This window comes from Pteronotus mesoamericanus, unplaced genomic scaffold, assembly GCF_021234165.1.
Source record: "Pteronotus mesoamericanus isolate MK-2021 breed Mesoamerican mustached bat unplaced genomic scaffold, CSHL_Meso_final scaffold_36, whole genome shotgun sequence".
Taxonomy (NCBI): Eukaryota; Metazoa; Chordata; class Mammalia; order Chiroptera; family Mormoopidae; genus Pteronotus; species Pteronotus mesoamericanus.
The window spans coordinates 5961033-5981128 of NW_026555313.1; the positions used below are offsets into that span (position 1 = coordinate 5961033).

A 20096-nucleotide genomic window follows, 5' to 3' on the forward strand; every position below is an offset into this window, starting at 1 on the left:
ACTAAAGGGTCACCAATTTGATTCCCAGTCAGGGCACATGCCTGGGTTGTGGGGGGGGGGACATGAGAGGCCACCACACATTGTTGTTTCTCTCCCTCTCTCTCCCCCTTTTCCTCGCTCTAAAAATAAATCTTAAAGAGAGAGAGAGAGAGAGAGAGAGAAAGTCTAGCCAGGAATGGTGCAGTCAGGGCTATATTGAATCTTCTCAATGCCCACTACAGTGCCAATTTATGAGAATTCCAGATATTTTTGAAATAGAAATTTAGCTTTTGGTATTTATTACTCTTTATATTACTTTTTCTACTACTGTGCAATCTCTTGAAGGATTTTTTCAAAATAAACACATACCACTTATTCAGCTAATGGTTACACTAATGCGATGACCCGTTTGAATGGGAAATTTTGCAATATCCTGTGTAGTAGTTACAGCAATGGGATTGTCTTAACAATCTGATGCATAAATCCATTTTTAAAAAGAAATATAGAAAAGATTTTTTGCTTCTTTTATTTTAAAAATTTATATCATGGTAACATTAAAGGTTGCTAAGGCAGTTATTTAAACAAAACTTTTCGGTAGTCTTTTATAGAAAAAAACGCAATTGGATAACACAGACCTGTTTGTGCTTTTCTAAATGCCGATTCGTTGAGTCTATTCTTTATCTTTGGTGCCCTCCTGTGGTCAGTGGAAGGTATTGTTTTGGTCTTGTTTTTAACAGTTGTGTACAATTTAATAGTTTTATTTTCATGATATTCCTATGGTTATAATTATGTTTTGTCATATATAGTAATCTATCTATCTATTTATTTGTTTGTTTGTTTGTTTTTGTTCAAATAGATTTGTCTCCGCTTTCCCTCCACCACTTTCTCCTGCCCCGCCACTCCCCGTCCGAACCCTTCCCCACTTTGGCTTTGCCCACGGGTGCTTTAGACCTGCAAAATGTACGCTGCACAGATTTGCGTGTCATCCTTGTGCAGGGGCCATGCTAATCTTCTCTGTTTCATTCCAGTTTTAGTATACGTGCTGCCGAAGGGAGCACAATATGTACGGTAATCTTAAGAGTAAAATTGACACTAGGAATTTGTGCTGTAATGATTGCCTCCCATTTCCCACTTCAGTGTGTGGAAGAAAGTGTGGCATGACCACAGTTGCTGAGCTTGGAAGCTCAGTGATAGTATGATCACTGTGCTGAGAATAAATGCAGTGCAGTTTAGAAAACAGATGGTAGCCCAGAGCTTACCTTATACTTTCTCCAACTCAAATTAGGTTTGGGGACTAATGTGTCATTTTCAATGAACAGTTTTTAAATATTTTATCATATGTACACTTATCACACATATATATATATACACACATATATGTCTTCATTTTTAATGATTACCTAATTCAAATGCACTCACTGTTGATTGATAGAAAATATTATAATGTAGTATTGTATGAATCATGCCATGACAATAGGAAGACAGTCATCGTGCACAGCATTCAGTAAAGATCCATGGTTATTTTTCCCTTCTCTCTGCAGCAGTGGTTTCAGAGAAAATTCTTAGCATGATATCCACAAGTAAGCGCAGACAAGAGATAGATGTATGCTGTTAAGTTACTAAGTCCAAATAGACTTGGCTTGTGAGCAGTGTAAATCATGACTTTTTAGGGGAGATGTGGATTGCAAGAAGTGCGTTTGTTTTCAGGAACATGCTTCCCTAGATTATAGTTGTCCTTCATGTGGCTTACTCTTCCAACTCAGTTCTTTAATTTTATGCTAGAATTGAGTGTGTCTTTGTTATATACAGCATTGGAACTTCTGAGATTTTTTTTTTTGCTGGGCCAGTGGTGTGAATGGCCTGGCTTTGGAGTCTGGGAAATACTTCTGAGAATGATTTCTATATTGCCAGGAATGCTGATGTCTTTGGCCCTGAATTAACATTTCCCAAAATGCCATCAAACACTGACTGAAAACAAAGATGCAAGTGTAGTCACCACAGCTGTGTTCTCTTCTCCTTCAACCGGCATCGTCTTCTATGCACAGTGAGAAATTTTAAGCTATGTCTGTAAAGTGAAAGTGAATCAGTTTTATGTACTATACTGTAATGCAGCTGGTTGCCCCCAAATGAGTACGTGCCATTGTGTTTGTGTTAAGGCCAGTTGTGCAGAATTGTCCCTTGTAACATGGACATTGGCTTTTTGAACAAATGAAATATCAATGAGGGATTATGATAGTATTGTAAGAGGAAGAATTTTATTTTTTTGTTAACTATTTATTGAGCACTCTCTAAGGAATTCAGTTTTGAGGAGGATAGAGTATACCTCAATTTCTCTGCTACAGTGTACAATAAAACATGTTTTTTATAATTAAAAAACCCATATATAAAACTATATGAGCATTCACAAGGGAGAGAGAGTTGATGAAGAAGGCTATGAATGAGGTCAATTTGAGCTGAATGCTAAATGTGAATATGTTGAGATTGGAAGAAATGAGCTTTTTTGTCAAAAGGAGGTGGCCTGGAGAGAATAAAGAAAAGTATAGGAGGTCTACAGGGGTTAGTGAGAGAGATTTTTAGAGAGGTAGGTTGGGCAGGCGAGCTCTGGCCATGAAATGCCAGTTTAAGAGTGACATCAGTGAGCAGAATGTGAAAGGTTCACCCCTGGTATCTGTTCTAAAAGTGGAGAGGTCAAGCTCCTCCCATCCTGAACCTTGGGCTTCCTTGCTTCCTTTTGGGTCTGCGAATTTTGTTGCATTGAGTTCCTCAACAGACCTTTTTTGGATTTAGTTTTCAATTGTGTTTCTCCTGGTAGGACCACATTTTCTCCTTAGGTAATAGAGATCCTTTGAGGATTTTGACTTTTTTCTCCTCATTTCCATGTTGCCAGTACAGACATGGCAGTATTTCTTAAATGGTCTAAAAGCGATTTGAACTTTTATAGCAGAAGCCCGTTTGCTCTTTGCATTCAGTGCAGTTTTACTAATTAACTTTCTAAAGTCCCTTATATGGAATTAGATCATGATGAATTCCTGGAAATATAATTGAGGTATCAAGTTCACCACGACAGAATTATCTGGATGTATTAACCTGGATCTGATGACTTCAGAATAGTGGGAAAGACAGACCAGCGTTCTGCCTGCCTCTTCCTCGCCCCGCCCATCCACCCTTCTATCCTTCCTTCCATCCATCCATTCTCCCATCTATCCATCCATTGTTTTTCATTAACCTCTTCCAAATACTTATGCAAATAATGAAGCTAAACACTGTGCATAATAAACATAGAACTTATTTTTTTATTATTTTTCAATTACAGTTGACATACAAGCTTATATTAGTTTAAGGTGTACAACATAGTAAAGCTTGTAAAAAATAACAATGCATGAATCTCTGGATGGGAGAAATAGGGATCTGCATTTTGAAGAGGCTTAAAAATACTTCACTCTGATTAAAGTGGTTCTGAGATTGTCCTTCCAGAAACACTGAGATAAAAGCAAAAAATAGTACTACTTTGGCCAATGAAATTTGAGAGTGGTTACCTAATATTTAATTCTTATGGGCTTATAAATGGAAAAAGTGTACATATTTATGGTTGCAAAAGGTTATATGCCCAGGCATGTCCTGTTCCTTTTAGATTTTATTCCATTTGCATTTCTAGAGAAGCATATGATAGGATGAAAGGTATATTCTGCTTCTTCACAAAAAGCTACCCTGATTACAGCTATCCCTTCAAAACAAAAACATTATTTTAACTGTAAGCAAAGGTCAGTTACTAGTTAGGTTGATTATATGATACAGTCGTTGATAATACTTTTGATTTGAGTTTGAACTATCTGATTTAATGATTTTATGCTTTTAAAATTCTGTTGTCCTCCATCAAGAATGAGTTGTTTCGAATCATCAAGTGTCCTTTTGAGGCTGGGAAATAATGATTCCTTGAAAACACTCTGTGCCAGTGGTTCTGTAAACTGGATACATATCATCTCATCTGAATCACTACAAGGCCTAAAGGAGACATTTCTCTTGGTCTATACGTACTAGATCAGCATCTCTCATTGAGAATCAAATATAAAGACTCAAAGGGATTCTACTGTAGCCCCTCTATCCCCCACTATACAATAGTTCCATGAGCTTCTTTAGGAGAATGCATATTCAAATGGTTTTTTTTTCCATGCCATTCTTTCTAATCTACTTCAAATACATTTGCACATACTAGTTGGAGCTCACTAAATCTTGAATAATTTTCTTTGATGTTTAATGGGAACGGTGAAAATCCTTCTTGAGGCTCTAATTTGAATGTTGTGTTGTTGTTGTTATCTCCTAGGATGGAAAGAAGAAGTTTGACAAGGAGAGTGAAAAATACTATTCTATTCTTGACAAACATTTAAATTTGTCTGCAAAGAAAAAGGAGTCTCATTTGCAAGAGGTAAGCTTTTCTAATTGGAATGTGGAAAGTGCATTAGCATTAAGTCATGTGAAGTCCAAATTTCCAAAGGTAGAAGTATCTCAGAATTGGCTACTCTTTAATAAAAAAGAAAGGTGGAAAGTAGGGAGGAAGGGAGGGAGGAAGGGAGGAAGGGAGAAAAGATAAAAGGAAAGGGGGAGGGGAGGGAAGGACTTGTTAGTTGAGCATTTACTATGGACAGGCACTGTGCTGAATATTTTAAATGCCTTATGACATTTAATATAAGCAGTTCCAAATGAAAGATTAGTATTTCCTTCAACAATGAAAAAGAATGAAATAAAACTTTTTCATTTTCTTCTGTCAGACACATTTTAAATAACAGGACCTATCAAATTCACATTTCAGCTTTTATGTTAAATAGAAAATTATCTTTTTAAGGCATTGCATTAGCATTAGGAGAACAAAAATACACAATTATACATTTTAAAATATCAGTTATTTTACATCAATTTTCTTCAAGAACAAGGCAACAAATATTTCACTAACATGTATGCATATAAGCAATTCAATTCTTTCCGAAGTATCGGTCCTTTTCATTGGTAGAGTTTTAGCTATGAGTAAAATCTTGTGGTCCATTTACTAAGGAATAATGTGGTTCTAGTTACTGTAATGAGAATATGTTTTTAAAAAATGGACTTTCTTGCCATTTTCACCCTAAAAACAAAAAAATCTTAACACTCCACCCACACTTTTCCCTGACTCTACCGTGGTTGTCTCCGGGCCACAGATGGGAGTGAAGGTAGTTTCACCCTGGGCTCACTAGTGCTCTCCAGACCTTCCTAGGGAACCCTGGGCCATGCTGGGTCTCCGTTATTCTCTTCTCCCTCCTCTCTCTGTGCTTGTAGGTATCACAGTCCAGAACCTCTTTTAAATGCCTCGTCCTGATCTAGCAAAACCAATGAGCTGCTTTGTGAATTCAGCCTCGTCCTCTGCTCTCTGTATTCTTTCTCTTATTTCTCCTCCACATTCAGCCACAGAGCTACTGGATGAGTTAGAGAGTGGCACGTGTTCCGCTGCATCAAAAGCCATGGGAGGATTATTTTTGCTTCTGATTCCTTTTTTCTAAATTCTCATATTGTCATCGAAGGAATTGAATTTCTTCATTTAAATATATTTAATATTGGGAAGTGTTGTTACTTAAACATGAGTTCATTATATTTTGTTATTAACACCTGCAATTAAACAGGACAATCGAATGTACAGTTATGTGCTTATGGAAAGGTTTTGTGGCTCAAGTGAAATGGAAAAAGAAATCTGTCATTAAGAAAAAATAATATTTTTAATTTTCAAAGGCATACTTAATCTTATGAGGTATTATGCTACAATTTAATATTATGTTGACATGTTTCATATAACTTCTACTACTTATCCTCCTCCAACTTTTTTTCTTTCCTGACTCTTCTCTTTAATTCATGCTTTGGTTATATTAATCTTAAGTCTTGCCCAAATTAGCCAAGATTAGGCATACTTCAAGGCCTTTGCACTTACTCTTTGTTCTACCTGGAAAGTTTTTATTATGCCTGCATCATTCCATCGTCGGTTCCTTTTCTTTTTTTAAAATTTAATCCCCCTCACCAAGCCCTTCCTCCTGACTCTGGCAACCCCCAGTCTGTTCTCTTTATCTATGAGCAGGTATGTATGTATGTATGTATGTATGTATGTATGCGTCATGTATTTATTTTTAGGTTCCACATATAAGAGAAATCATATGGTATTTGTCTTTCTTTATCTGACTTTGCATTTATCATAATGCCCTCAAGGTCCATCCAGGGTTTCAAAATGGCAAGATTTTACACATTTTTTGGCTGAATAATATTCCATCTATAAAATATATATAAAATATAATCTTATGTCATAATTTATCAAATTATCGATCCATCTATGGACATTTAACTTGTCTTTATATCTTGGCTATTGTAAATAATTTTGCAGTAAATGTGGGGGTACACACCTCTTTTTATTTTTAAGTCCTCACCTAAGGATATGTTTTTATTGATTTCTTTTTTAGAGAGAGAGGAAGGGAGAGAGGGAAAGAGAAACATCAATGTGAAAAACATTAATCAGTTGCCTTCCATATATGCGCCACCTCAGGACTGAATGCACAGCCTTTTGGTGCATAGGAAGATGATCCAACCATTTGAGCCACCCAGCCAGGGCATATACATCTTTTTGAATTAGTGTTTTTGGTTTCTTTAGATAAATACCAAGAAGTGAAATTTGCTGGATCACATGGTAGTTCTATTTTTAATTTTTTGAGGAGCTCCCAAACTGTTTTTCATTGTGGCTACACAAATTTACCTTGTTACCAACATTTGTTATATCTTGTCATTTTTATGATATCCATTCTAACAGGTGTAAGGTGATATCTCATTGTGGTTTTGACTTGTATTTTCTCGATGGTTATTGATGTTGAGCATCTTTTCATGTACCTGTTGGCCATCTGTACATCTTCTTTGGTAAAATGTCTATTCAGATCTTATGTTCATTTTTAATAGGATTGTTTGAATTTTGTTGTTAAGTCGTATGAGATCTTTATGTTTTAGATATTAGCCCCTTGTCAAATAAATGATTTCCAAATATTTTCTTCCATTCACTATGTTCCTTTTTCATTTTGCTATTTTCTTTGTTATACAGAAGCTTTTTAGTTTGATGTAGTCCCATTTGTTTATTTTTGCTTTCGGTTTGAGATTCAAAAAATCATGGCCAAGACCTGTGTTAAGGAACTTATCACCTACATTTTTTTTTTTTGAGGCATTTTATGGCTTCAGGTCTTATGATGAAGTCTTTAATCCATTTGAGTTACTTTTTGGTGTGATGTTAGATAGTGGTAGAGTTTCTTTTTCTTTTTTTTTTTTCCCCATCTAGCTGTTCATTTTTCTCATTGTTGTTTCCCCATTGTATATTCTTGGCTCCTTTGTCAAAAATTTATTGACCATTTATGCATGAGTTTATTTCTGGACCATTCTGTTCCATTGGTCTATTTGTCTGTTTTTATGCCAATACCACACTGTTTCACATACTATAGCTTTGTAATATAGTTTGGGATCTAGGGGCATGATACTGAACTAACTTTGTTCTTTCTCAAGATTGCTTTGGCTATTTGGGATTTGTGTGTGTGTGTGTGTGTGTGTGTGTGTGCGCGCACGCTTCCATACAAATTTAGTATTATATTCACCTATTCCAAACTTCTTAAATGCTCACATTTCTCTAAACATTGTACTAGAATAAACCTAAGAGAGAATACAGTATGTAGATGAAGTCATGTATAGAAAGACTTCCGTAATTTCCATCTGTACACCATATGCCGTGCCATGTGCCATGGCCAAGTAGCATTATAAAAATTGATGGCCTCAGAATCCACGGTGGTTTTTAGAGTCTCTAAAGGGTTGTAGGTTCACCAGGTTCTTCGTGAATATGGAAGGCTACCCTTTGACAAGACATTGCTTAAATCATCTAGCAAATACTAACTTGATCTAATTTTAATATCCTCTAGAGGGTATGCTTTAATTTTCCTTGATGACCTAATTAAATATTTAATACTTTGCTTGTTAGTGGCCCTGAGTTCCTTAGGCTGTGGTAGAACAAAATATCCATTCTGGGTCTGTATTTAGTTAGAGGCTGGAAAAACCTGTAACATGGGTAATACAACTTCCACTGGACCCCCCCTTATCCCACTCCACACACATACACTCATGCACAGACTTCTTTTCTAGGAGGCACAGCTCACAACACAACACAACACAATTGTTCCATAGCAGTGCCTTAGAGTGCATAATGTAAACAAGGGGAAAAAACCCAATGACTTGGGTTTTTTGTTTTCTCTACACTTCCAGGAATCAAATCTCTTATAGAGAGATGCTGCCACACCCTGTATTTAGCTTTGTAACGTGGCATTAAAAGTCATCTTTCCAGAACCTCTCATGCTTCTCTCGGCACCAAATTTAAGTTGCTCTCAGAAAGACCCCCATGTACCCTGTCATCTGACTCCTTGTTCATTTTGATCATGAAAAATAAGTGGCTGCCCACTTCCAGGGCTGAACTAGGGATCAGCTTGTGTTGATAAAGCTCCAGGACCATCAATCAGATGGATCATTGCAATAAACAGACTTGTCAAGATTATAGACTTTATAGTACATGAAAAGAAGTAATATTTAAAACAGGAGTGGGTAATTTCTTTCTAAGCATAAACTAAGAGGGAGAGATCATAAAGGAAATGTGGAAAGACCAGAAAGCATACAAACATGTCTATTTCATAAGACATTAAATCAAATTAAAAAGCAAAGTGTCAGGGAATTTATATAGTATATGACATAGGATTACCATCACTTATACACAAGATGCATCTACAAATCGCTGTGAAAAAGTTGGTCTTCAATTGAAAAAATAGGCTAAGAATATGAATTGGCATTTTATCAAAGAAGAAATATAAACCATAGTGAATATTGTAAGTTTCAGTGTGACGTGTGTTAAAATACAATGCAATACAATACAATACAATTTTGTGAAATAAAATACAAAAGCAGATTAGTAATAGCAGCAGGATGTTAGTTTAATTTATTAAAAGGTATCCACTGTCAGTGATGATATGGGAGACTGAGTACACTTTTGCTTCTAGGGTAAAAACAAAATCATTCGGTCATTCTTGAGGTAAATTAGATGACATTTTTCAACTAATTTTCAATATACAAGATAGTTGAAATTATTTCTATTAACAGGAATTTATCAAAGAGAAATAGTCAGAAATGAGCATAAAAAGAAATTGAGTAAATATGTTTATGCAAGATAACTCTTGCAATGCACAAATTTAGAAACATTTGAAATGGCACAAAAGAATAATTGGGGTAAATACACACATACAGCTTGATGGAAAATGAAATGTGATATGGCTGTGAAAGATTTTTATTGGGAAAATCATTTAAAGACATTGGAAATACTCATTAGCTTAAGTGGAAAAAAGCAAAGTGTAAATCAAATTGTATGTACAGTGTTTTTCAGGTTTATTTGGAGTAACTTTGTATGTGCATGTTACACATCAAAATATTAACAGTGGGAATGAAAATTCTTATTATCTGTACATTTCTCTGTTATGGTAACAAGTGATTTATAAACTTATAATAATGAATATGTAATATTTGTATAATTAGGACAAAAAATGAAGGAGAAAAGAAATCCTTTTAGAAACCCAGATTCTGGGTTTCCACATGTCCCTAAATATACTTTGAACAGGTTCCTCTTATCCCTACCTCCTAAAAGAAGGAAATCCTTTAGTTTCTACCTTTTAACCTCTCTTCTTATCCTTAAGTTTGTGTCCCTGACATCTCTTCTATTTTTGTACTGTCTGTAACGTCCTGATGGATGTCTCTCAGGCCATGATTTCATCATGTCTGACATTTCTATGCCCAAAGCTTGACCACTCCTCACTGACACACTGAAATCTCACACATCACCGTTCTCTCAAATTTACTCCCACTTCTCACTTCTTTAATTTTGTTAAGACTGGTATTTTTCATATCAAAATTATCTTTGACTTTTCCCCTTATTTCTCACATCTTTAAGCTTCTCTTTCTTACTGGGAAATACCACACATCTTCACCCCTGCTAAATAAGAGGTCTCCTCATGTTCACGTGCACCCAGCCTCACCACTGCTTCGGTATGTTCTACACCATCCTCAGAAGCTTTTGCAATGTCTATGGAATGAAGTTTACGCTCATTCTCTCTTTGCTGCCTTAACTCTCATTTCTCGCTGTTTCAGACAGAACCTTTTGATCTAACAAAACGTAACTCGTCTGGACTCTGTTCCCTCCCTCAGACTCTTCTCCTTTTATCTCCACCTGCTCTAAACCTTCCCATTCTTCAGTCCATCTTAGATCTTTTTCTCCTCTGGGAATGAGGGTTTTTTTCTTTCAGCTGAATTGCGATAGCTTATTGTAGGTGGGGAATAATTTAGGTTTCTGCAGAACTGTCTGCTTTTCTTCTGTAATTAACTTGGTTTCTTACTAGGATGACTTTACAGTTCTCTTTGCCGTGTAAACAATAGTTTATACCCATTGTTCTGGCTTAATTATTACTGGTGCTCTGTTTCAGTAAGAATTTAAACAGTAAATTATATGGTTATTTTACTTATTCAGTACAAAATACAGAACAACAGTTGCTAGTGGGTATATAAGCAGCTGTGTGCTAGTGAACAACACACTGCATGAGCTTAAGTATAAACGGGTTTCATCTCAAGTAAGGAATGTCTTTCCAAAAAAATCTTGTACTGAGAATAAATTAAGCTCTTGTGTTCTTTAAGTGCTGTACAATCTAGGTCATCTTTCAAAGCAGATTTGGTTTATTGGATTCGTCTAGATTGGAGGTAATGGAAAACATCTATAACTGGCAAATGGGAAGAATCATCCTTTCTCTCTTATCCTTCTTTGTGCCCCCACCACGCCCTGGCTGGGATTGTGCATGGTGATTCGCTAGGATGCATGGCTATGATTTATTATGGTGAAAAGGTATAAAGAAAAATCAGCAAAGGATGCATAAGGTGAAGTCTGGGGGAAACCAGGCATAAGCTTCCAGGAGTCCTTTCCCAGTGGAAACACACAGGACACACTTAATTCCCCCAGTTATAAGTTGTGAGAAAAATATATGAAATGTTGTCCATTAGAAACTCATTATAGACTAAGCACCCATGGTTTTTACTGGGAGCTGGTCACATAGGCACCTTCTGCTTGTCATATACCCACATTCCGGACTCCAAAAGGAAAGCAGGTGTTCAAAATAAACCATATTGTTTGTACAAATAGTTTTGGCATAGTAAACGACGCTTATCAATTAGAGTGGTGGGAACTCTCACAGAACCAACATTCCCAGATGCAGCCAAGGGCCAACCTTGTAAACAAGCCTTTCAGTGGAGAACATTCATGCCTGCTGTGCTCTTTTCTGCACAGCTTTGTTGACCAGCAATAATCATGTGTGTCATAAAGGTGGCTTAACATTCTAGTCTGTTCCCATGTGCTGGTCAACACCATCAGTGGCATTATCTTCTACAGTAAAGAAAACCTTCAGAAATACCTTGGGGAATAGAATGTTATCTCTGAGACTAAAAATATTCCTGTGTCCTTCACGCCCGGTGGTGTCCTGAAGCTCTGGCTTGCAGAGCCAGCTTTCTCATCTCTTTCTAACTCCCTCATTCACTGATGTTGGGTTGTGGTTTGGAACTGGCTGTTTTGGGAATATTTACACTACAGAAACCAGCAAATACTGCAAATCTGGCTTTCTCCCATGAGAGGTCACTGTTAAATATTTATCAGCATACCACTAACTATACCTTCTTACCATTCCTTCTTTTAATAATGTACTCCTCTAAGCAGTGGTAAGAAAAAAATATATGATTTGTGTAGAATACAGTTGTCTTTTTGATAGTTATATCTTTTCTTGTTCAGAAATTGTCTTTGAGAGCTAAGAAGTTTCTGATTCACATTTCCTACCTGATTTATATGTTCTTTTTGTATATTAGTTTAGAAACTTGGAATTCTCAACTTTAAAAAATTCCAATTGAGTTGCTTATAATATTGGGTTATTTTTAATTATATGAGTAAATGCAAAGTAAGTATATATAATTATTTTTAAAGGTGTTTCATATGAAGTTTTAAAATGCTATGATGTCCAAGCCAGCAAACCTAATTTTATCTTTTTTTTAAAGCTTCTGTTTGTTAAATTATCATTGTAAAATGGCTCCAAAGCAATAGGCCATTTCCAAATTGTTGTTGGCAGACACTTAGCATTCCGGAGAGCCCATTTTTCTCATCTGCTTTTAGTAATCTCATCTGGCAATGGGGAGTGTGTAACTGGGCAAGAAAAGTAAAATCATGCCTCTCTGTTCAATCAAAGTCAGTTTAAAAGAGGCATGTGAGGATGGTGGTGGGTCTAGAAGACGGGAGAGAGAAAGTATCACAAAGAAAATGCAATTATCTCCATAATACTTGTGTCACACTTGATCAATAGAACCTTACCACAGTCATGAAGAATAAATGTGCGTGGCATTCGAGGGGCATGAATCATTAGGTTAGGACCATTGACAATCTTTGGCTTTGTTACTAGTAGCATTATCTTTGTAAGAGGTTACCTCATGATGTGGCTCAATGCTTAATATTGTCAAGTAATTCTTCAGTTAAATCCAAATTTGCCATTCAGTGTTCAAGATCTTTTATAGTAAGATGCTAACCTCAGTTCTCCCTCCTTCCCTCCACTTATTTACTCTGTTGAAAACTGTCAAACTCTTTCATGCATCTTTACTTTTTTTATGGGAGTGACCTTTTTTTTTTTTTAAGCTTTGACCAGTCACTGCCCGTTGTTCATTTTATAATTCAACTCAAACCACCACCATTTTTTCCTAGAGCTTAAGTGTCTTTTTCTATGATCTCACAGATTTTCAAATACATTTATAAACCTCTTCTGTGATATTTTCTTTTAAGTGAGGTGAATGTTGTGTGCTTACTGTTTTTTTTTTTTCCTCCCACCCCACATACTATAAGCTCTTGTGGGCAAGGACTATGTTTTCCTAGTATCTTTATTCCCAGAACATAATAATACTTGCTATATTAAAACTTTTGGCAGGACTTAATTTTTAATCAAGATTTCAGAGTAGAACAGGACTTGAGCCCCGCTCTAACATAGGACCGTCAGTAATTACTCCCTGTATCATGATTTGCCCTCTTGTGCCCTTTAGGCAGATACACAAATTGACCGAGAGCATCAAAACTTCTATGAAGCATCACTAGAGTATGTCTTTAAAATTCAAGAAGTTCAAGAAAAAAAGAAGTTTGAATTTGTTGAACCGGTAAGTTTTAATTTCCCTATAAAATAGTAAGACCCGTATACACCATGGGGAAAAAAATACTGAGTTTTTCTGTTGAATTTACAACTTTTTTTAAACTAAAAAGGGAGGAAGGAGTGGGGAAGGAGCAAATAGATGAAACACAGGACAATTTTAGGGAAATAAAACTATTGTATATGATACTGTAATGGTAGATAAATATCATTATACATTTGTGAGGACCCATACAATGTACAACACAAAGAGCGAATCCTAATGTAAACTATGGATTCTAATTAATAATGATGTATCAGTATTGGATTATCACTTGTAACAAATGTATCTCACTAAAGCAAGATGTTAAGAACGGGGAAAACTGTGTTGGGTAGGGGCCAAGGGGGTAGGTATATGAGAACTCTGTAATTTCTGTTCAATTTTTCTGTAAATCTAAAACTGTTCTAAAGGTAGCCTATTGATTTGAAAAAAATAAAAAGGATGTATATTATATATACCTAAGCAAATACACCTCACCACTAAAGTAATCCACTCCCCCAAGCTTTAGATGAAGGGAGAAAACAAAAGGCTGCATTTTTTCCTTTGTTCCACCCCACTTCCTTGCTTGGCTGGGACTTGTCTGACTTGCCAATGAAGTCATTTATTTTCCTAAGTCAGTGTAAAAAAGTAATGGATTCCCTAATGTAAACTGCATTACAGGAAAGAACAGGTGGCTGGTCTTTATAAGCTTACTTCATTTTCTTAGCATTTTCCTCCCAAGTAATACCCTGATATGCTACCAATATTGGCAAAGTAGACATATTCATGAGGCATAATCTGTGATGAATAAAGTTAAGTTCTATAGTCAAGATAATCTGTTAGTAAATATAATGCCCAATTCCCATGAGATGAGAGGACAGTGATAGTAAAATATATAAGTAATCAAATATATAATTTAAGCCATAATTTCTCTGTCAGTTTGTAAAAATATCTATTTCTAGTAAGAAAATACCCTCTTCCTGTTTTATGGAAGTGATGGGGAAAGAAGGAAAACCCATATTTTAAAATTTATTTGACCGAATTTATTTCTCGATAGAAACCCTTCAGTGATTCCCTAAAGATGGTGGGCAAGTGAGACAGAGTGGAGGCTGGGCTGGGCTTAGTTTTCAGTCCCTGCCTGGTTCGCAAGACCTCTGCTCCTCTCCTCTCCCCGCAGCTGGAGCTACCTGACTTCCACCTATAAACCCGGCACCTGGCAAGCTTATTAGAGCAGCCCTTCAGCTGGAGGGATTTAAGGCACTGGAAGTCACACACGTGCCCCAGGAATTAACTTTTACCTTTTATTTGGGATCACAGCCTTCGCTTCAAGTTCTGTTTGCCAAACAGCTAAGTCCTTAAACCCCTTAGAATGAATCACTAACCTGTATTTAGTAAGTGCTTTGAGAAGCTGATTAAACTTTTTTAAGGCAGCTTCTGAAGCTCACCTGGGGTTCGTGGACAGCTGGTCAGCCTAACAATTCCTAGACTGGGAAGATACCAGTACTACTTAGAATTACTACTCCCCTTCTCATGGACTAAGTCCTGCCTCCGAGTCCTACCAGGGTTTTTGAAGCCCCTCTTCTGGCTGGCAAACTTCCTCCTAAGAGCCTGCCTCTTGGAATTTCTGAATTTTAGCTCTTCTTGACACTAAACGACACTAAATTGTTAGGGTATCCCCATTAAATCTGATAGCTTTCCTTCATACTTTTCCCTTTCTGGTTCCTAGTCCCTTCAGATACTGTGCTCATTTGCGGCTCTGTTCTTCCTCACACCCGGAATGATCCTTCTACACCTGTAATAATTCTTTGACACCTGCAGTACTTCTCCCGCCTCTGAGGGGCATGCAGGTAGCCCATTTTCCCAGCTAAGCCTCCTTTCATGGCTCATCCTGTCTGGGAACAGTTAACTAGACTTCTGTCATGTAACATCAGGTATATAAGGGGAAGCCTAGAAAATTGATTCCTCACAGGTGACTGAAGGAATGGTATGAATTTATGAATCCCTGTGATTATACATGTGGAGAGTGGAAGCTGTCCTTCAGTTGAAGTATGTTTTCTTTCTTCTCTCTACTGTATCTCAAACTGAGATGCTTTCAAAACTCTTCTGTAATGCATGCCTTTCTTATGACACTACAATCAAAATTGATGTTTAAATTTGTCTTTCTTCCAAACTATTTTCTTGGCTGCTGTATTTTTCCTATTAGAATGTCTGGCCAAACCAAATAGTGCTGTCAGTTTAGTCTCGCTTTTTATTTCTAGCAGCAAAGCCTCTTCCTTGGGGTTTTACTTAATTTCCATTTCAATAAATGAGAAGAATAGAAATGGGAGCAATGAAACATGGGCATTTGCTTTTTAAGTTATGCATTTACAAATTAATTTGGAGGAAAAAAGTTTTTAAATTTTCAAAAACAAAGCTCCCAGGAGCTATAAACATGAAAACACATGAGGATACTTTAATATCGTTGCAATTTTTATCCTGCAGAAATCCAATTCCAGTTGCATTATTGTTTCATATTGCAGAAATCTAGCAGTCTATTCTAGTTTAGCCCAGATTTAAGTAAAGCAAAATACCCCAGGGATGTGACTTATCTCATAGAGATTGTAAGATATCAAGTAGATAATACAAGTATAAATAGGCCTGGAGATTTGCATTAAATAACATTCTTTATAAGCATTTGAGATTATTTTACATTGTTTCAATTATTATCAGGGTCCTGCTACTTGTGATAAAACTTTTACAGAATATTTAGGTGGTATTAGAAATAAATATTCCTACAGTGTCATTATTTCAAGGAAAAGCTTGGGGAAAATGTTAAAATATGGGAAAAATGGTACATTTACATATTTTGAAAATATACAGTAAATCAGCTTTTTAAATTCAGTTCTCCATTAACTATATAATTTTAATGACAATCATTTTTTTCCAGTTTATCACGTTTTATGTAAAAAGTACTTATAGTTGTCTGGTGATCTCTAGACCTGTTCTATTCACTGTGGTAGCAACTATCCATGAATGGATAGAGCATTTGAAAAGAGACTGTTCTAGACTAAGATGCACTGAAAGTGTGAAATGCTATTAGATTGCAAAGTTTAGTACGAAAAGAAGTTATCTCACTAGTATCTCTTTTATATTGATCATATGTTAAAATAATAGTGTTTTAGATATCTTGTATTTAATAAAATACCAAAATTAATTTCATTTGGTTTAATTTTTTTTAATGTGGCCACCAGAAAATTTAAAATCGAACATTTGCGGTTCACATTATGTTTCTGTTGAACAGTGCTAGACCTCATGCGCCCAGATTTGCCAACAATATATGAATTCAGGTTTATAATGGAGGGTGGGGGTAGATCAGAGAGTAAGAAACCTCATCTCCTGATTTCTTGATTGTACCATCCTGCTACTTCTCAGAGTTGCCTGGAGTTTATGAGAATTTTGAGGAATTATGGGAGAAGGCTTGAGAAATTACCTAATCATGAGCAGCTTACCTAAGAGAGTTGAGCCCTACTATATCTGAAGTGTGTTATTCTGCATGAGTTTTGTGGCTCAGAAAACTAAAAGAATGTTTTTGTAACTGAACTCACTTATGGTTCATTCAGCTGCAGTTTGTGGGTATGTTCATTCTATCCTTTGAGCGTACTGAGCTGGGACTAATGTTGTGTGTGCAGCTACTATGAGCTGTGTGTTTTCTTCATGTTATCTCACATAAACCCACAAGACTTTATTATTGGGTAGTTGTTATCCTTTCAGATAAGGAAATCAAATCACAGAAATATAGTTGTCTGAGGTCACAAACCTGAAGAGGGAGAAAGCCAGGAACCTAGAACCGAAATCTGAAATCACTGTTTAGTATCATTTATTGCCCTATTGGCTACTTGATTACAAAAATGAGTCCTTTGTAATTTTTGCTCTGACCAAATAAAATGGATGACGCCAGAAAATTGTACTGTACAGCTATTTTAATTTTTTTAAATTAGAAAAAGAAGAGGTTGACCTTTGCTTTGGTAAAGGTAATTGACTCAACACACATATCTGTCCATTCATTCATTTTTTTCTTCCCTCCTTTTGGCATCCTGTTTTAAAAGTTGTCTCTCCAGGCCATAGTTGACCAACCACTTTCCATGTAGAGACAGAGAAATGTACTGGTCAAATGGGGATGAGATAGAATCTGACTCCAATCCTATAGCTCTGCTGTTTGGGCACATTTTTTCAAGCTCTGTGCACCTCAGGTTTTTATTTATAAATTGGGAATAAAAATTGTTCGTAGTTTCCAGGATTGTGGTGAAGCTCAACTAGTGCAGGTAACAGAGCAAGTGTCTGCTGCATTGTTAGTATCAGTAAGGTATTAGCTGCGTAAACTCTCATGTGGACTATTATCACTAGATATGTTGAGTACATTTATTAGTGAGGCTTCAAAGCCAGATGTAGTCTTTCAAAAACACAGTTTTCATTTTTAACGTATTTTAAAATACACATATAAATTCTGTAAGAGCATTTTCATGAGCTTATTCTCTATAGACTTTATTTTAGTCTTTTTGTATTATGTTTAAAATTAATACAAAAGTTAAACCATTATAAAGAAACTGAAATATACTGCTTTTGATACTCTTCCTTTAGTCTGCTAAGTTTAATTTTAAATCATTTGCTGAAGAAAATTTCACTTAATTTTGCTTAGTATGTTTTAGCTCTTGAGCTTATTATATCATGAATAATACTATAAAATACTTTTTGGACTCTCTAAAAATGGTTAAATAATATTGAGACTGAATTAACGGCTACTTGCTAAGTTAAAAAAAAAAAGTCCAACAGATAGTATTTGACCTGTAGGTCTTGAAATTTAAACCTTTTGTGTTCTTTTTTCAATATGATTGGTTAGCTTTACTACAGAAAATTTAAGGTAAATCAAAGTGAGCAAATAAGACAGTGTCATTATTTAAATATGTTTAGTGCGGCTAATGTTTAAATTTCTATTCTGCTGAAAACCTTAAGTGCAATCATTCTATAAAAATGAAACAAAAAAATTTCTCTTTAGGTCATATATCTTAAAATGAAATCTATATTGGCTTTTAGTTCTAGGTACTGTTATTTAAAAACCTAAAATTTGCAGTAGTTGTTAGATAGGTAATAAAATATTGGAAAGTAAGAAGAACACATTCTCTTTGTTTGGCTGACTCATCCTCTTGAACTTCATTTTAGAAATCAATTATGGAACAGCTTGGTCTAAATGTAGCTTCTGCTGGACTGTAATTACCTTGCTGGCTACATTACCTTCTCCATTTGTATTGAGCTAAAAGATAAGCTGACTTTATTATTGTTCATTGCTTCTGTTCCTTTACCACAGAAGTTTATGTCTGGCCACTTACCCTAAATTTCATCCCTTTGAATGCTTAGAAATATGGCTTCAGGAACTGCAGCGATTCTTCACTGCTGAGGCAGTATGATACAGCCACAATCTCAAAAAGTTTTGACTTTGTAAATTAATTCAATCAATGCACATATCTGTCTATTCATTCTTTGTTCTGTCATCGTCCTTTCGTCATCCTAGTTTAAAAGTTGTCAGCCCAGGCCACAGTTGACCAACCTCTTTCTGTCCTTTGCCCTCTTTCCTCATTAGGTTTCTCATTTATTTGGTGGAGTTTTGATACCCACTCATTTCCACTCAGTAAACTCCTCTAAACATGTATGTATTAGACTTAAAGTACTTCATAGTAATTTTGAGGCTATCCTCTAAAGATATTTATCTTTAAGCTTCCTCCAAGTACGGAGCAGCAAAGACTACAGGGTCAACTCACAGGCTTGGCACACGTGAGAGCAGATGCCTTGCCTTTGCCCTATTTTTCCGTTCTTCTTAGGGGTTCAGTGGCCAAATGTAAAGGCCTATATAAGATTTGATTTCTTTTAGTGTACTCGGGTGCTCTGTGTATGCAAAGTGTTTTATTTTTATTTTATTTAGAGCAGTCTTATTGGGATGTCATTCATATATTATACAATTCAGCCATTTTTAGTTAATTTTTATCCATGGTGTTGAATAGGGGATCCAACTTCACTCTTTTGCATGTGACTGTCCAGTGGTTCAAGAATCATTGGTTGAAAAGACTATTCGTTATCCATTGTATTGTCTTGGTACCCTTGTTGAAAGTAAGTTGACCCTAGATACGTGGGTTTATTTCTAGATTCTTTCAATTCTCTTTCACTGTTGTATAGGACTATCATTGAGCTATTATCTCTCTCACTGTTGGTTACCATTGTGTTGTATTAAGTTCTGAAGTCAAGATATGTGAGTCTAACTCCTTTTTCATCTTTTTCAAGATTATTTTGACTGGTTTAGATTCATTGCTATTCCATATAAATTTTAGAATCAGCTTATCAATTATTATGAAGAAGTCAACCTGGGCTTCTGATAGAATTTCATTGCATCTGGGAGTATTGCCATCTTAACAATACTGTCTTACAATCCATGAACATGAAATATTTTCCTTTGATTTAGACTTTCTCTAATTAATTTCAGCGGTGTTTTGTACTTTTCAAATTACAAATTTTGTACTTCTTTTTAAAGAATTTTTTTTTAAGCATTTTACTCTTTTTGAAGCTGTTGTAAATGGAATTGTTTTAAATTACATTTTCAGGTTGCTCATTGCAAGTGTATAGAAATACAGTTGATTTTTGTATATTGATTTTGTGTCCCGCAAACTTGCTGAGCTTGTTTATTCCAGGGGTTTTTTTGTTTTGGGGTGGTTTTTTTTTTTTTTTTTTGGATTTGATAGGATTTTCACAGGTTAATTTCTTAGGAGATGGGAATGAATCACATCAATATAAGA

General features: G+C 35.7%; 1 protein-coding gene and 1 non-coding gene across 3 annotated transcripts in view; one reads left to right on the top strand and one right to left on the bottom strand.

Moving 5' to 3' along the window:
• The window catches only part of ARHGAP42 (Rho GTPase activating protein 42), a 246678-nt gene that overhangs the window by 176446 nt on the left and 50136 nt on the right, over positions 1 to 20096 (top strand). For both annotated transcript variants that reach the window (XM_054592485.1, XM_054592486.1), the window contains exons 5-6: positions 4301 to 4402; positions 13159 to 13269. In XM_054592485.1, coding sequence (XP_054448460.1) covers positions 4301 to 4402; positions 13159 to 13269 — 213 coding nt within the window. The remainder of the gene's footprint in view (positions 1 to 4300; positions 4403 to 13158; positions 13270 to 20096) is intronic.
• On the bottom strand, positions 935 to 1037 carry LOC129086180 (U6 spliceosomal RNA). Its single transcript, XR_008530784.1, has one exon. It is a non-coding gene; the product is annotated as a U6 spliceosomal RNA (small nuclear RNA).